Genomic DNA, 17,198 nt, shown 5'->3' on the forward strand with positions numbered 1-17,198 from the left:
AAAAGTATAAAAATGAAATATAAGAAGTAAAGCCATGCTGTTATGTTGAGCTGTAGGGGACTCAGGTCAACAATTTCTGACATTGCCAATCAAGTAGAAGACACAATACTATTATGGGCTACTGGACTCTTTTAGAATATTTTACTGAGTTTACACACCAATAATATTCAACTAACGGAATTTAACAAAAAAGGGTATGCAGATGAATCTCCTTTTCGTATCTGTGTCATCAAAGTGTTTAGGATAGATATATAGTTACATTTTTAATGAATAGAGCGATTTGTTCTAATGGTGTTTGCAAATAGGATATCATGTCTGCATCTTGTACAGCAATTATCCACTAGGAAGAAGGTATGCAGTGTGTTAATTATTGAAACTCTCCTACTAATTTGATTTGAAAAAATAAATAAATAATAACAATAACATTAAATGTGTAATATTATTACTAGACTATAATTTTTAAAATTCTAAAAATAGGGATGAGGAGATAGCTCATCATTCTAAGTACCTGCCTGGGAAGCACAAGGCCCAGGGTTACATCCGCAGTACAACATGCTGTGCCAGCCCCAAACTCTGGGCTAGCCATAATTGCCACTGAATCTAAGTTTCATGGTGCATGCATGTAGTCCCAGCCTGGGAAAGCTGAGACAGGAGGATCTCTACAAGTATGAGCTACATAGCGAGATGCTGCAATGAATAAATAAATAAATAAATAAATACACTGTAACATATTTGTATCCACATTTATCCATGTGGAGGTGATAATGGATACATTAGTTTGCCTGATTTATTTATTTGATAATATAAATTCACCAGTGTCTAGTGTATCCTTCAGATTCCATTTTTGTCTTTCAGCTTCCCATATTGGTGAAAGGAATGAACTTATTCAAAAAGACAGAGTTACTTAGTTGAGGAGAAGGACAGGAGAGTGAGTGGGGAAAAGATATTTGTGTATGTATACAAGCAAGTTGGTTTGGTCAACTGTACTGTGACTTTCTCCTTTCTGTGGAAAGAAGCTGTTAGTGCTTTAATTTGTTTCATCTCTTTTTTTAATTGTTTGCAGTTTTTGTCATTTTTTTGGTACAAGGGATTGAACTAAGGACACTGTGCTTGCCAAGTAGGTGCTTGTTCTACTGAGATATCCACTTCTTTCTTTTTTATTTGTTCCTCCAATTTTACATCCATATATCTGGTAATATGAGTAACTGGTTGCAAGACAATGCTATGCACTACAACAAATACTGTGAAATTCATATTTTTTGTTAGGTGAAAATCTGTATCATTAGCCTTTTTTCTGTTTTAATTCTAATATTTACTCTCTTTCTTAAAAAAAGATAATATAAATATATATCAACACATAACATCACATTCCATAAACTCATCCAATTAGTATTTCACACTTAAAGATAAAACAGAACTCTTTGAAATTAAAATTAGATTTGCCTAATCAACAAAGCAATATGTCTTAAAGAGAACTGGTGAAGGGCAAGAGTACATCATCCTCCTTCCCAGAATGCATTTCTAGACTAATGCACTCTCCAGTACCACCAGGGACAACTTATGTTAAAATAATTTTAATTGTACTATCTTTGGTTTGGTTTGATTTGGTTTGGTTTGATTTGGTTTCTGGTACCGGGAAATTCAAGACCTTGTGCTTGCCAGCAAGGACTTATTCTACTGAGCTATCTCTCCATCCATTATATGATCTTTTTAATTTGGCAGATAATCTGTTAATGAAAATTATAGAAGATCAAATGTATTTTTGCAAAATGCCTTTTACAAAATAAATGATATTTCCTAATCACAAATACTATTGATGATGATAATGCTTTCTTTTGAAAAACCAATAAATACAAGAACGAATTTTAAAGATGTGATTTGTCTGAGATATTTGTAAAAGAAAAATAAAGAGCCTGGATTTTCAGAGTTTAGGTAACTCTGAAAGTATTCCATAACCTTTCAAAGAGTAAGCCTGAAGGTATCAAGCAAATGAAGAAAGTGAGAAAATGGACTAGAATCGTCTCTGAGCTATTTTACATGACTATTGATAGTTCTTCTGAGGGTTTCTTTCGGGACTTATTTCTCCAGAAACAGCCCAACATAAAAGTTTTCTAGTGAACTGGTTAATGAGAAAAAATAATGTACTGTATACATCAACTTTACCATAAACAATTATGCATATCAAAAGACCCTAACTTTAAATAGGAACATAAAGGGAGAAAATATCTGAATTACAGAAAGAAATTAATTTATCCAGTAATAACCTAGAAATAATAAAAATGGCAAATGCATTCATACCTGGAAGCTGGGAGGACAGAACCACAACAGCACTGATAAAAATTTTTAAAGAAGTTGTGTATCGGGGCATTTCCAAATAAATAGACACAAAAACTTTTTATTTGTTTATTTGCTGCTCTTTTGGAACTGAAACTTAAATCTTCAGAAAATAGAAGGAAAAAATTACAATTGAGGACACAAGCAGGCATTAGGAACTCATAATGGATATAATTGTTCACATCAAAAAGGCCCTCCCAAAATTGAGGAAAAGTCTCAAGATTTGAAGAAAAGTTTCAGGAGCCAAACAAAGGAAGTAAAAGAAACTGTCAAATATGTTCCAAATAAAATCCACAACGTTGCAAATTTGGGAAAATATATTTAGTATCACCACAGACATAACAAACTTGTAATAGTACATTTAACTAAGCCATTCATATTACCTTTTTAGTAAGGTGATAAAATCATTAAAAAGAATATGGCATCGATGTTAATACTTAAAATTTGAAGAGAGTACAAATTTAAAACTAGAAACAACACAATTTCACTAAACCAAACTGATAGAAGTTCAACAATGGCTTCCATGTTGCATATTGATGTCTTCAGATTTATGGCTCAGATTCACAGATATAAGCATAAAAATTGGTCAAAAATTTGAAACAAATAAAACTGAAGCATTAATTATTTGTTTTAAAAGACTAGTAGAAATCAGCAGTATAACTAGCCAAGCTATCCTAAATTACCACTACTCTACAAGAAAAGAAACATATTTTTTTATGGCAATGGAAAAATTATGTTACAGGGTTTGTGAAAAAATGCGAAGTCTTTAATAATGGTTACATAGATCCCTGGTACCATAAAAGGCAAAACAAAAAAAAAAAGTAGTTAAGCTCTTTCTGAATAATGAGTGCAAAATGATACTTTATACAACAAAGTAAACAACTAAATAAATATGCTTTAAGCAACTTTGAAGAGACTCTGGAAGATATAGATATATCAATGGGACACAGAAAAAACTAATCATCCATTTTTATTGATTATTGACATACATATATGTGTAGGTATGTGTACATGCCTACATACGTGCACATACATTTCTTCTATCACAATGTATTGAAAATTGGGAGATAGGTATAATTTTATTAACAGTGTAAGTAAAATATTGTGAAACAAACCTAAGTTAATATGCATATAATTTTATGGTAAAATTAATTCAAGAAACACTATATGAGTTTTAAATAATAAAAGTGATAGAATGTGGCTGCATTTGCAAAATGGAAGATCAAGATACATAACGAAAAGGAATTAAAAAGGTAAAAGACATATCAAGTGTTACGGTATTAAACTTTTATGTCTCTAAATTTTTAACACCTGAAACTTTATGCTTAATTCAGTGTGAGCATGGTATATGCAAAAATGTATTCAGCAAGCAAAGACGCTGGAAATCATTTTAAAATAATTGTTCAATTTTTTTCATAAATATACAGAATTTTCTAAACAACAAGAGGCCTGTCATAAGATTTAAAAATTGATGACATAAAGTAGTCAAATGAAATATTCTTAATATAACTAAAAATATACTTAATTCAAGGGTTAATGGAAGAAATACTGATATATCCACATAGTGTCATTTGTACAACATCAATTCAGACCTGTTGCATAATGTCAAGATGTAGGAAACAATACTCCCACGAATGACTAGGGAAAATTTTCACTTTTATTTTTTGAAAAGGTTTTTTGATAATATGCATGAAAAATCAAAAGTGTAGATAGATTATAAATCAGCCATTCTGCTTTGGAGCATTCATTGATTTACACAGAGAGGTGCATGCTTGTGTATAGCATAATCTGTCATATGTCAAGGTCCTATTTTTTTTCATTATTGTAGAGACATGATGGTAAAAACAAATTAGAAATCTATGGACAGCCAAAAATTAATGAGAGTTATAAACTATGTTATTCATAGTGGTCAAAACATTTTGGAAGAATAAGACTGTAATGAAGTCATGTGTATAAATGTATAAACATATACAAGATTTTGTTATATAATGAAAATACTTAGAAGCAAAATAGAGACAGAATAATTCCAGTTTGAATGGACTTACATTTATGGGCAGAATTCAAGATACTATTAAGCTTACAGTAAAATCATTACACTCATGCCACTTCCATATGCAGGGAATACCATCCTTTAAAATATTTGAAAATCTTTTCAAAATATACTGTTGATACCAAAGTATGGTGGTAAATAACTGCAATGGCAGTAATCAGAAGGTGATGCAGAAGGATTTCCATGAGATCAAGTTCAGCTAGAAATAACGGAAAGAGGGCTAGGCTGAAAGCTCAGCAGACGAAAGCACCTGCTTAGGCAGAATGCAACAGCTGGTGTTTAATCTCTTGCATGCCGTGCCAGCTCCTGCCACGGGGTGCACTGAGATGTTGATTGAGACTGGACACTATGGTGTATGCCTCTAATCCCAGTTTTTGGGAGGCTGAACACAGGCGGATCACTAAGAGCCCAGTCTGTGTAGTGAGACCCTTTAGACCTTGTACTAAAAATCCAAAATACAAAAATAAAACTAAAAGAAACAAAGAAAGAAAAGAAAAATAAAAAATGGAAAGAGTCTGTCTGGAAAAAGCACTACTATGTATTATATATGCAAATATATAATATATAATAAAATAGGTGATGTAAAAATATAATACATTACATTCTATAATGCTAACGTAAAATATACTCAGTATGTGAATAGTTTTCTTTAACAAAAGTTTTTTTTCTCTTTCCTTTTGAAGTTTGGAAAAATGAAAATTTTCTCGAGTCTAAAACGTCTTCCTTCGACAGCTAAGGCAATCTGGACATAAATTGTCCTTAAAATGTAAGATTTGCTTTTGCAATCATACACAGGTTTAAACAGGTACCTATTCGCATACTACCACAAATAAAATTGAACTCTCCAACGACTTTGAAATATTCCTGAAATATAATCACACTAAATATCTAATCAGTTCTTCTTCAGTCTTTATCTAAAGTTGATGAGTGATTACACTAGATTGACTTTATTTATAAAGTTGCTTCAGTCAAAATCCCTCATTACCCTTGTGATTTCCCCAAGTAATAGTTTACCCAGTGTCTTCAAATCTCATTTGTGACTGTGAACACCCATCCATCCAGGCAGTGCTCAGAATCCACAGCAATGAACCTCCCCAATGCACAACCACAGTGCAGTAGTCCCTATGCTGTCAATTATGCCCTCATTAAATAAAACATTTCTCACCGTTTTCACTGACTGCCATTTGTAATTCTTTTCTATAACTGGTTTCAGGAGATTAAGATCAGACCTCACAGACTCAATCCTAGGCCAGACACCACTAGAAAAAATCTTACACAGACACCACTAGGAAAGATACAACATTCATCCCATAGCAGATTCAGAGTCTCCAAAGTAAACACATCGTTAACAAAATCAAATATGGTTTTGGTACTTTAGAAAATAAACACATGCTAGTTATACTATTACATGCCCAGGATACAGGGGTAGAACAAACTATTGAAACTAAAGAAACTAGCTATTGAAACTAAAGAAACATTGGGAAGTATCCAACAGTGAAATCATTAGCAAACATTAGGACACCCTGAGAAATAGAAAATGTGTATAGGCTTCATCTACAGAAAACAGAGACCCAAATTCCTAACCATGCCTGTCGCTGTTCCCATCTGAAGGTGACAGCTACAGGAACATTTGACAAAAGAAGGTATTGTTTCAAGTAACATCTCTTTCACTCACAAGGCAAAAATCATTGGCCATACTCCGTTGCTCTTTGCAAAATCTATTCTTATGTTCATATCTCTCTAAATAAGTGATGCTCTTGTATCTTTAGAAAGAGAATACTCATGTATTCAGTGAAGAGCCATACTGTGAGGTAAAATTTTCATGAATGACATTTTCACTGCCCAGGCCTGGCTTGCAAATCCAAGTGCCATGGAGCAAACTTGTCATGAAATAATGACACAGAGTTTATCTGAAAAGAATCACTGAACATCTGCCCTGAGAAGACTCAAGAACAATAATGAACATATCATACATAATAACTTAAAGTGTGCATAATCAAAGTCCCTATTCTGATAATATGGCCAGTGATTGCATTGAGGGGTACATTGCTCCCATCACTTAGAACTGATTTTACCCAGTGACTGGGTTGTGCTTCTAGGGATCAGCTCGTACCACCATGCAATGGCATCTCCATGGGGCAGGGTCAAGAACAATCGATCAAGTTTGAGCATTGTCTCACTCAAGCTGAAGCTAAGAAATAAAAAGGACTGTCTACCTTCCATATTCAATGATGAAAATGCAACATAATTTATAGACAGTCCTCTCAAGGAGCAGACAGAAATATAGAGCACAATGATGCATCCATCCACAGAAAGTAGGTCTAACCATCCTGATATCCAAGAATATAATGAATACAAAAAAGTTACTTACGGCACAACAAAGAGGTCCTTCATTGGCATTAGGTCACTGAGGCCCGTGAGATGCATATAGAAATACAAGGAGAAAAATCCCCCAATCTCCACATCTCCACCCTTGTGCACACTGGTGCGCTGGCTGCGAAAGCAGACATCATTCTCAAAATTACATACCCAAGAAAGCATCTGCACAAGGAGGAAAGGGACAATCAAAGGGGACATTCAAGAGAAGTATCTACAGTCACATCTGGGGGAAAATGAAACATGTAGTGCCAGCCAGGGAGGCGCATCTATTATATTTATGGGCATGAATGTCTCAAGTGGACATTTATGTAAAGGGCTTCATTGACCAAAGGATTTTCCATGCCTTAGGAGAAATTTGACACCATTGCTCTCCTGGGATTTACATCTGAGACCTGGTTGCCAAGTGAAAAACACAAGTTGGAAATATTTTTCTCTCCACCAGGAGAAAAAATGATTTCATCAATTCCATAGATAGTAGCATCTCAAGGGTCAAATCTAGGCAGACACGTTGCTAATTCTCAGTCACTGAGTCCTATGTATTGATGACATTTGGGATGCTGCTAGTACATTGCATTAGACTGAGTCAAGGTTACGTGTTTGTTGAAGTGGTCTAACAAGGCCTATGCAAAGCCAACAATATTCATCCTTTTAGATCCAAGAAAGCTTCAGATGAGAAGCTGCAGCATTACAAGCCCATGGTTCACTACACATGCACAGCACTGTATTCTGCATCACATATTGTCTATGTACCACTTACTGGACTAAAACTGACAAGTTTATTCTTGAGGTATGAATAATTAAACTGAACACAGAAAGTGCAAATTAGTAATGCAACAAAATAAGAAACTGACATAAATGACATGAATGAATGGAGAAAGGTGAAGGAAGGGGGACAGGAGCAAAAGATGAAGGGAGGGTCAATAAAGAATGTATCTTAAGATACATTTAAATACATATTTTATCCTGTTCTTATTTTACTTATCTTAGTGATATGGTGAATTAATATCCTATTTCTATCATTTTAATGTGTTGTGATGAACTATTTCCAAACTGAAAACCTTACGTTTTTCCATTATGTAGAATTTAATAAGAGCATAAGACAATATAGTAAATTTCTTGTCACCCTAAATGTAAGGAATAGAGATAGAAATGGCTTCTATAGTCTACTCCATCCACATAACTGAAAAACGGACACACACTGCAGAATTAAGAGTCCTGGAATTCAGTGAATTTTTCAGTAATGCCGAAGTTATTCTGCTTAATACTGCTAAGTTTGGTTCATTGTAGTTTTGCATTTGTCGAAAAATAAAGAATATTCATCACTACAACTGAGTTCATTTTAATATTTGAGTTATTTTCAGATTGGTAGGTTGATATTGGCTTCTAAATACCTATACATAAAAAATAGGTAAAATGTTGACTTGACAGAGGATTTAATTGTTCTTATTACATGATGTGTCTATATTTGAAAGATGAACATCCAGGCTACATGTTTCTATTAGCATAATAAAACCTGCTTGTCCAAATAAATTCAAGCTGTAACTCCAAAACTTCAGAACATTTTAGTAAATAGTGAATGTATATATTAATAATGGCTTCATATGATGTATACTAGAAGATAATGATACATTGGATGCTTTGTATCTATTAGTATGATTGTTATCAGTGATTCTGCTACAAAGACTAGCAAATGTGAGCTCATGCCTGGGAATACCACAGAAGTGCAAGACTCCCATAAGCAAGCTGTTCTCTAGCATTTGGTTCAGATTGAAGCTGTGCCTCTGTAAATGGCATGTGGAAGTCTGAAAACTGCGTTTTCTGAAGGTAGTCTCATTGGAAAATAGGGAGCTGAGAGATGTAATGTTCAGGCCACAGTGGCAGGCTTGATCCACCGTCACTGTTATGTTTGTGAAAGGAAACCATTCTAGGGTGGTGCTCATGGATACTCTGGCAGTTCCTATTGCTAGCGAAGGATGGCCAGGGATTTCTGGCCACCACTTAAAGCCAGAGAGAGCGACTGTCTTTATGAAGTCATTAAATTCATCATGAATCTGATAACTTCATTTCATACACCTGCAATGTTCTACCGGCAAAGAGCATAATGCTGTTGTTGTAAACTATCCATTTTCTTACAGTTTCTTCAGATGCCCTAAGAAAATAATTCAGATACAGTAAGAATTCATGAACCCAACAAAAAGGTAAAACAAGAGAAACATTAATACCTGCTTTCCTTTTTTATATTAATTTTATGGAGAAATAGCATTGAGACAATTTCAAAACAAGTTAGTAGGACAGTGGCAATAATTAATTCATTGTATATTTTTCTCTTCATAGTAGATATTCATAGTACAAGATGCAGACATGCTATCTTGTCTAAGCACTAATAGTTCAAAATTTTCTTCTCATTGAACTAAGAGAAAGTAGCTGTATATCTATGCTATTTTGTATATATATATATATATATATTTGTTTTAAACTACAAAATGAACCTTCATTTATATCCCTCTTCTTTGTTTACTTTTGTCAGAGATGGTCTTCCATTGCTACTCATATTACATAGGTGTATGAAGTCAGCAAAGTAATCCAATATAGTCCAGTAGTTTATAATAGTAGTGGCTTATCTGAATGACTGACAATGTGAGAAGTTGTTGACTTGAGCCTTTTACAGCTCAGCATATTAATATGGCTCTACTTTTTATACTTCATGTCTATACTTTTCTGCTGAATGGTTAAGACCAAGACAAAGCAAGAACTATGAAACAATAAATGTAACTTTTATACCTGACAAAGTGAGTCAAATCCCCTCAGGATTTACCCAGAAACCCTGCACATCAACTTGTAGATCTTTTTTCAGTGCCAGCCATCTGGAAGAGACATGGCCATCGCCTGATCAATTTGCTCTCTCTGAAAGCCTGAGAGGATGTTTTCTCTCTAGAAGACTTCTCAGGTGAACATCACATTGTCAGTCACTTTACTCTGTGATGCTATCATCTCCTGGATCAGATAATTTTGGACTCCACTGAGTTACAGGATGTCACACCACAGGTTCTCCTATGTCCTAAATCCTCACTGATTTTGGAGGGCTAGGGCCACAATGCTGGCTATACTTGTAGCTGTCCTTTTTCTCTAATAATTTGGTCTGCAAACTTAAGTTGTTAACCCTCCAGAATAGAAGCTTAATGACATTATTACCCTAAATCATAGGCTGTTGAGCCTAACATCAGTGTCTTTCTGAATCTCAAAAGCTTTAGATATAATATGCAACAAGTATTTTCCTTCTGTCATTTATATACTATACTCTAAGTCCCTGGAGAATGTGAAAGAACAGGAAAAAATGAAATGAACAATTAGAAATATTTGCACGGAAATTTAGAAATCTACAGATGTACATTGTAGCAGGAAAGTCCTAACACATTTTTTCTTATCTCTTGTTTTCATTTATTAACATTTTTCTTTTTAAAAAAACAAACATTTGCCTGAGAAAGAGTATAGCAATGATTAATGTGACATTAGAAGCAGTACACTTTTAGAAGACCGGAATGACAGGGATTCCAATCATGACCCTAGTATTGCACATTGCTAGATTCAGCGCAGTTGCTTAGTTCACAGGTATCAGTGTATGTAGTTAGTCAGAGTGAAAATCCTACCAATTAATTGCTAGCTTCAAAAATCCAGATAGAAACTCTCAGGATCATCGCTTTAACCATCTTCTTTATATAAATGCATGGTTTTGTCCCTGTCAGTTTCCAAGCTTTTCTCCTTGCCCTCTCTTTGTTGTTTAATCCTTAAGCTCTCATTTTTCATTTAATTGTGTTGTGCCTGTCAATATGTATATACTCTTTTGAGTTCCTATACTAGAAAATTATGCAACATTTACACATGTGGGTCTGGTTTCTTTCACTTGTGATTATATCTTCAAGTTTCGTCCACTTATATATGAAGGTTTTGAGTTTGTCATTTTTTATACGTGCATAAAAATACCACATCTTTTTCATTTATTCCTCAAGTAACAGGCATTTTGGTTGCTTCAAAGAGTTGGTTGTCAACAATTGTGCTGCTATGAACGTAGGTGCACATATATCATTATGATAAGACGTTTTCAGTTCTTTTGGGAAAATTCCTAGTAGGGGGAAAGCTGGTTTAAATAAGATTTCCAGTCCTAGTTTCCACATTGATTTCCATAACGGTTGCACCAGTCTATATACTCAGCAGCTGTGGAGAAGGGTTCCTTTTTCCCTGTAGACTCTCCACCATTTGCTGGTGATTGATTTCTTTATGACAGCCTGGGGTAAGATGTTATCTCAGTGTTGTTTTAATTTGCATTTCACTGATGTGTAGTGGTGTAGCGCATTTATTCATGTATTTATTAGCTTCTAGGATTTCATTCTCTGAGAAGTGTGTGTTCATTTCTGGTGCCCATTCTGGATTAAGTCTTTAAATTTTGGGTCCCTAATGTTTTTTAGTTCTCAATAAATTCTAGAAAGACCTTTGTCTGTGCGTTTATTAATTAAGATTTTTTCATGTGTGTGTTGTCTTTTCACTCCGTTGGTTATTTCTTTTGACGTGCAAAAGCTTCTCAATAAAAGGCCGCCCCAGTTGGTAATTCTTTAAAGTATTACACATGCAGTCTGATTATTGTTCATGAACTGCTTGTATACCTTTTCGTCTTCAAGAGTTCTTCCTACTTTTTCTTCCAGGAGATTTAGTGTTCTTTCTTAATGTTTAGATCTTTAATCCATTATTTTAGTTTAGAGACTGGTGACAGACCTGGGTCAAGTTTTAGTCTTTGGCATGTAGAGAACCAGTTTTTCCAACACTATTTGTCAAAGAGGCTATCTTTCTTCTAGTAAGAATGTTTGGCACACTTGTTGAAGATGGCTTAGTGAGTTTTTAGATGCTTCCGATTTTTCTTATGTATTCCATTGATCCTCATGTCTATTGTTTTGCCAATGCCATGCTCATTTTATCAGAGTAGCTTTGTAGTATAATTTCAAGTTAGGAATTGTAATGCTTCCTAATACCTGCTTTCTTAATTAGAATCCTTTTGTAAAACAATTACTTGGTAAATGTGAATATGTGTGTTTGATTTACCTACATCAGTAGTTTCTGGAAACCTGTTCAAACAATTTGAGACCAAAATAACAGTTTTTAGAGTACCCTCTTACTTTGGTAGTCAGAGGAAATTTTTTTTGTCCTGAGATGATTGAAAATGTTCCAATCGTGACTGAAATAGTAAGCACTTTGTGACTTCCTGCAGTCTTTTAATAATAATAGAATCTTCACCCAATTTGTGGATAAACCCAAAAGATATAAGTGAATTTTTGGCTTCTTACTGTTGTAATTTCTGTCTCCATGGTTATTATTTCCCTTGTCTAGTAACAATTCATTGCTTACATAGCCTGCTGTGGCTCAGCAGCTCGACATGGCCTTGTGAGTTCGAGCAGCCCAGAATGGTGGGACACGTTCCCAAGGGAGTCTGCAGAGCCAGCTTTTGGTGAGAAAAACAAACTGGCACTGTGATTTGTCACATCGACCCTTAGAAAAGCAGGAAAAGTTCTTATCTGTCTCACTGTCAAAACTCCAGGATAGTATGAGGGAGGAAGCATGCTATCACAGAATAGTGCTGTGATCTTGGAAGCAGTGGTGGCAGCGGGGTTATTCTGCCAAGGACTGGATCATGGACCACCCAGACTCCACTCTTTTGGCTTCCAAAATCCAGTCTTTGCCCTAAATTTAGCCTCATTGATGATTTCAGAGACGGAAATTAAGACAACAAGGAGATTCATCTAATTCCAGACAGAATGGCAACTATCAAGCAATCACCCATTAGCAAATGCTGATGGGGTTGTGTGCAACTTTAAACTCTTATGTCACGCTGCTAGGAGTTCACACTAGTACAATCGTGGTGAAAATAATTGTCAATACTCCTCTAATAGCTAGAGATAGAGGTTCCATTTGGTATAGCTATTTACTTTTGCGAAATATATTCAAATGAATTAAAAACACTATATCACAGCAATATCAATACTCATGTGTAGAGCACAATCTATACTAGCTAAATCTTAAAGATATCCCAAATGACCACCAATGGATAATTTCATGAATTGATAAAGCTGAGGTGGTTTTTTTACCTATATAATGGAGTACTACTCTGCTATAAATAAGGATGTGCTTGAGACATTTCTGTGTAACTGAATGGCACTTGAGCCCATAGTGTTAAGTAAAATAAGTTGATGCACATTTTGAAATATCTCATAGTCTGTCTGGTGTAAAAAATTCAAAGTATAAAAAAACCCGAAATATATGATATATATTGTGAAATAGGAATGGAATATTCATATGGAAAGGAGAACTCAGATGGGGGAGATTGGAAGGTAGAGAAAAGTGAAAAGAAATGAAAAGAGAAAACAATTGTTTCTTTTTTGTTGTTTTTTGTACAAAGACAAAACCAAAAAATAAATACAAAGACCTAGACAGAACAAACAAAAAAACTAATAAAAACGATGCTGAATTTTCAAATAATGCAATATGAAATTAACAATTCTTGCTACGTAACACATTGTCATCCTAAAACTTGCTGCTGAAATTACCAGATATAGGTAAGCAAGATTAATTCAATTAAACACTTCTTTTGAATAAACTAATACATATTAGTATTACAATTATTTTAGCTATCTTAAGTCTGTGTATATATTTTTCCTCTCTGTCTTATTTCCCCCATACAGTAGTTCTTTGATTTAAAAAATTAGATAAAACAAGAATGAAACTTAATGCTAAAACAGGCCATTAAGACTGTTAACAATAGTTGATAGGTTGTGTATTCGTGTCCTTGTGGTTGTATTTCATGGAAGAAGATACATGCATGCTATCTTGTCTATTAAATATTATTACAAAACTTTCTTTTTAATGATCCAAGAGAAACTAAGAGTATAACAATTTTAACTATCTTGCATATAATCATATTTTTTCTTCTATATGTATTTGTAACAGGATCCACAGTGTCTGTTTATTGAACTTGTACTGATTCTCCTATATTCAACCTCCCAAATGTTGGGATTCCAGGCACATGCCACTACGCTCAGTCTCAATTGCTCTCTCCGTGAATCCTGATAGTAGGGCCGGCCACAGAGGATTGAACCCTGCTTGCTGCGTTCTGCCTAAGCAGGTGCTTTAGTCTGCTCAGCTATCTGGAAAAGCCTTATATCATTTTCCTTTTTCCCTTTCTTCATTTCTCCTTTTCCCATCACAGTTTGTCATTTTCTTTGAAAATTTTCTCCCCAATTCACAATATTAGGTAGTCATTTTGGAGCTAATTTATTTGTTTTTTTCACACTGGAGAGGCAATAGGAAGTTTATACATACGGGTCTGAATTCTTTCACTTAGGAGTACGACATCAAGTGTCATCGATTGACATATAAAACATTCCATTTTATTTTTATTTATGGCTTAGTAGTGTTCCATTACATTAAAAAAACATATCTTTTTATTCATTTTTCAGGTGGTGGACATCTGGGTTTTTCAACAAGCTTTTAGCTTTCACAAAATGATGTACTATAAATATAAGTACACATATATCACTGGGATATAATGATTTTAGTTCTGGGAAGGTGTCCAGGAGGGGAATATCTGGATCAAATGGGACCTTCAAGCCCAGTATTTGGGAATCTCCACATTGATTTGCACTGTAGTTGCAGCAGATTCCACTCCCCCCTGCATCTGAAACGGGTGGCTTTTCCCTCAGATCCCCTCTAGAATTTTTTATGATTTGATCTTTTTACAAAAGACATGCGTTCTCAGATAAGATGGAATCTCAGTGTTATTTTAACTTACATTTCTCAAATGATCGATAGTGTTGAATTTTTAAAAATTTTTGTTTATTCTAATGAGAAAAAATAGCAATGAAAGAGTTTCAAAACAGGCCAGCAGGACAGTCGAGGTAAGTAATACATTGCATACTATTCTCTTCATAGTACTTACTTAGAAGACAAGATGTCGACATGATGTTTTGTCTTAAAAAATTAGTACAAACCTTTATTCTCAATGAAATAAGAGAAGATAGTTGTATATCTACCCTATTTTGTACATACATATATAGTTTTTACAACGAAATTATTCTTTAATTTGTTTTGTCAGAAATGGGAGCTCCATTGTTATTAGAGTAGCTGTATTTGGAGACATCTTTAAGGGGCCTTTCATACGTGATGACAGTTCAAATAGTGTAGATACTCGAATTCAGCAAAATAACGCAATATACTCCAATAGTCCAAAACAGAAATGAGTTATCAGCAGAAGTGGCAATTATCAGAAGTTGTTGACTTGAGCCTTTTACAGCTTTACATGTTAACATAGCATTACTTTTTATACTTTGTGGTTTTACTATTCTGCTGGATGGCTAAAACCAAGTTAAAGGAAGACATATACAAATAAAAATGTAACTTTTGTACCTGACAAGGACAGGGAAATTCCCTCAGGACTTTCCCCGAAACCATGAATAGCATCGTAGAGATCTTTTGTCAGTGTCAGACATCTGGATGAGTCACAGGCACTGTTTCACCAACTGCTCTCTGTAAAAGCCTGAAAGAAGTATTTCTTTCTAGGTGACTCTCCTTAGGCACATTCTATGTCGTCAAGCATTTTCCTCTGTGGTCCCATAATCTCCTTGATCAGAAAATTTGGAACACAACTGAGTTACAAGATACCAAAGCACAGGTTCTATTATGTCCTGAGTCCTCGCTGACCTTGAAGTTAAGGGCAAAACTATTGGCTATCCTTGTAGCCCCTCTTTTTCTCTAATGATTGGTCTGAAAACTTTAGTTTAAACATCCAGAAGAGAAAATTAATGATATTATTACCCTAGAACAAAAGCAATTGACCTTAAAAATCACTGTCTGAATATCAAATGCTTTAGACATAACATAGAACTGATATTCTCCAAATACTATGAGTATTCTAAGCTTTAAATTCCTACAGAATGTAAAAAAAATACACATTTATACACAGAGATTTAGAAATTAAACCATATGCAACATTGAAGCAGAAAAATCCTATGACATTTTTTCTTGTCTCTTGGTTTCTTTTATTAACTTTTTAAACAAACATTTACTTTAAAGAGATTACACCAATAATTGATATGATATTAGAAGGAGTACAGATTTAGAAGACACAAATGATAGGTATTTCAAGTATTGTTTTAGTATTACACATTGTTATCCTCAGTGTAGTTGCTTACTGAACAGATATCAGCATATAAGGCTGGTCAGGGTGAGAATTCAACCCACTATATGCTGTTTTGAAAAACCTGATGTAGATTCTTAGGACCACTGTTTTAACCATCTTGCTTATATAAAACATGGTTTTCCCCAACCATATTTCCTAACTTTTCTCCTCTTTCACTGTTCATTGTCTAATCCTTAACTTCTCACTTTCATTTTAAGTGTGTTATAACTTTCAATTTTTATTTCATCTTTTGAGTTCTTACACCTGAGAGACTATACGATCTTTACACATGTGCATCTGGTTTATTGCACTTATGAATAATTCTCCAAGAGGCATCCACTTCTATATGAAGACTTCGAGTTTCTATTTCTTTGCATCTGAGTAATACTCCATTATATGAAAGCACCACAACTTTTTCATTCAGTCTCAAGTGATGGGAATTTTTGTTGTTTCCAAGAGTTGGCTATCACAAATTGTGCTGCTATAAACATAGGCATGTGTATATCACTATGTGACAATGTATTTAGTTCTTTGGGGAAAATTCCAGAAGGGTGATACCTGGATTGCATAGGATTTCCATTCCTTGTTGTATTAAGAGTCGCCACACTGATTTCCATAATGGTTGCACCAGTATACATTCCCACCAGCAGTGGAGAAGTGTTCCTTTTCCCTACAGTGTCTCCAACATTTGTTCTTGGTTGATTTCTTTGATAGCCATTCTTTCTGGGGTGACATGATATCTCAGTGTTGCTTTAATTTGCATTTCATGAATGGCTACTGATCTGGAGATTTTTTCATGTATTTATTTGCTTCCTGTATTTCTTTCTCCATGAAGTGTGTGTTCATCTCTGATGCCCATATGTGGATTGCATCTTTAAATTTTGGCATATTATTTTTTTTTACTTCTTTATCAATTCTAGATGAAAGATATTTGTCTGAGTGCATGTTTGGTCCCTTTGTCATACATAAGATGGCTGAGTGTATTTTTAGTTCTTTCTGCATATTCTCATCTATTCCATTCATCCTCAGGTCTCTTTTTTGACAATACCATGTTGACTTTATCACAGTCCCTTTGTAATATAATTTCACGTCAGGAATTGTAATGCCTTCTGCCTTTCCTTTGATGCCCAGGATTGCCTTCACTCTTCTAGGTATTTTCTGGTTCCCAATAAATTTTAATTTCTCTAGATCTGAGTGGTATGTTGGTGTTAGTTTGAT

General features: G+C 34.4%; 1 protein-coding gene across 1 annotated transcript in view; it reads right to left on the bottom strand.

Moving 5' to 3' along the window:
• The window catches only part of LOC101587791 (vomeronasal type-2 receptor 116-like), a 129,469-nt gene that overhangs the window by 13,486 nt on the left and 98,785 nt on the right, over nucleotides 1–17,198 (bottom strand). The window contains exon 3 of the mRNA XM_012517790.1: nucleotides 6,756–6,925. Coding sequence (XP_012373244.1) covers nucleotides 6,756–6,925 — 170 coding nt within the window. The remainder of the gene's footprint in view (nucleotides 1–6,755; nucleotides 6,926–17,198) is intronic.

The sequence above is a fragment of the Octodon degus genome, unplaced genomic scaffold, assembly GCF_000260255.1.
Source record: "Octodon degus isolate 3935 unplaced genomic scaffold, OctDeg1.0 scaffold00214, whole genome shotgun sequence".
NCBI classification, from domain to species: domain Eukaryota; kingdom Metazoa; phylum Chordata; class Mammalia; order Rodentia; family Octodontidae; genus Octodon; species Octodon degus.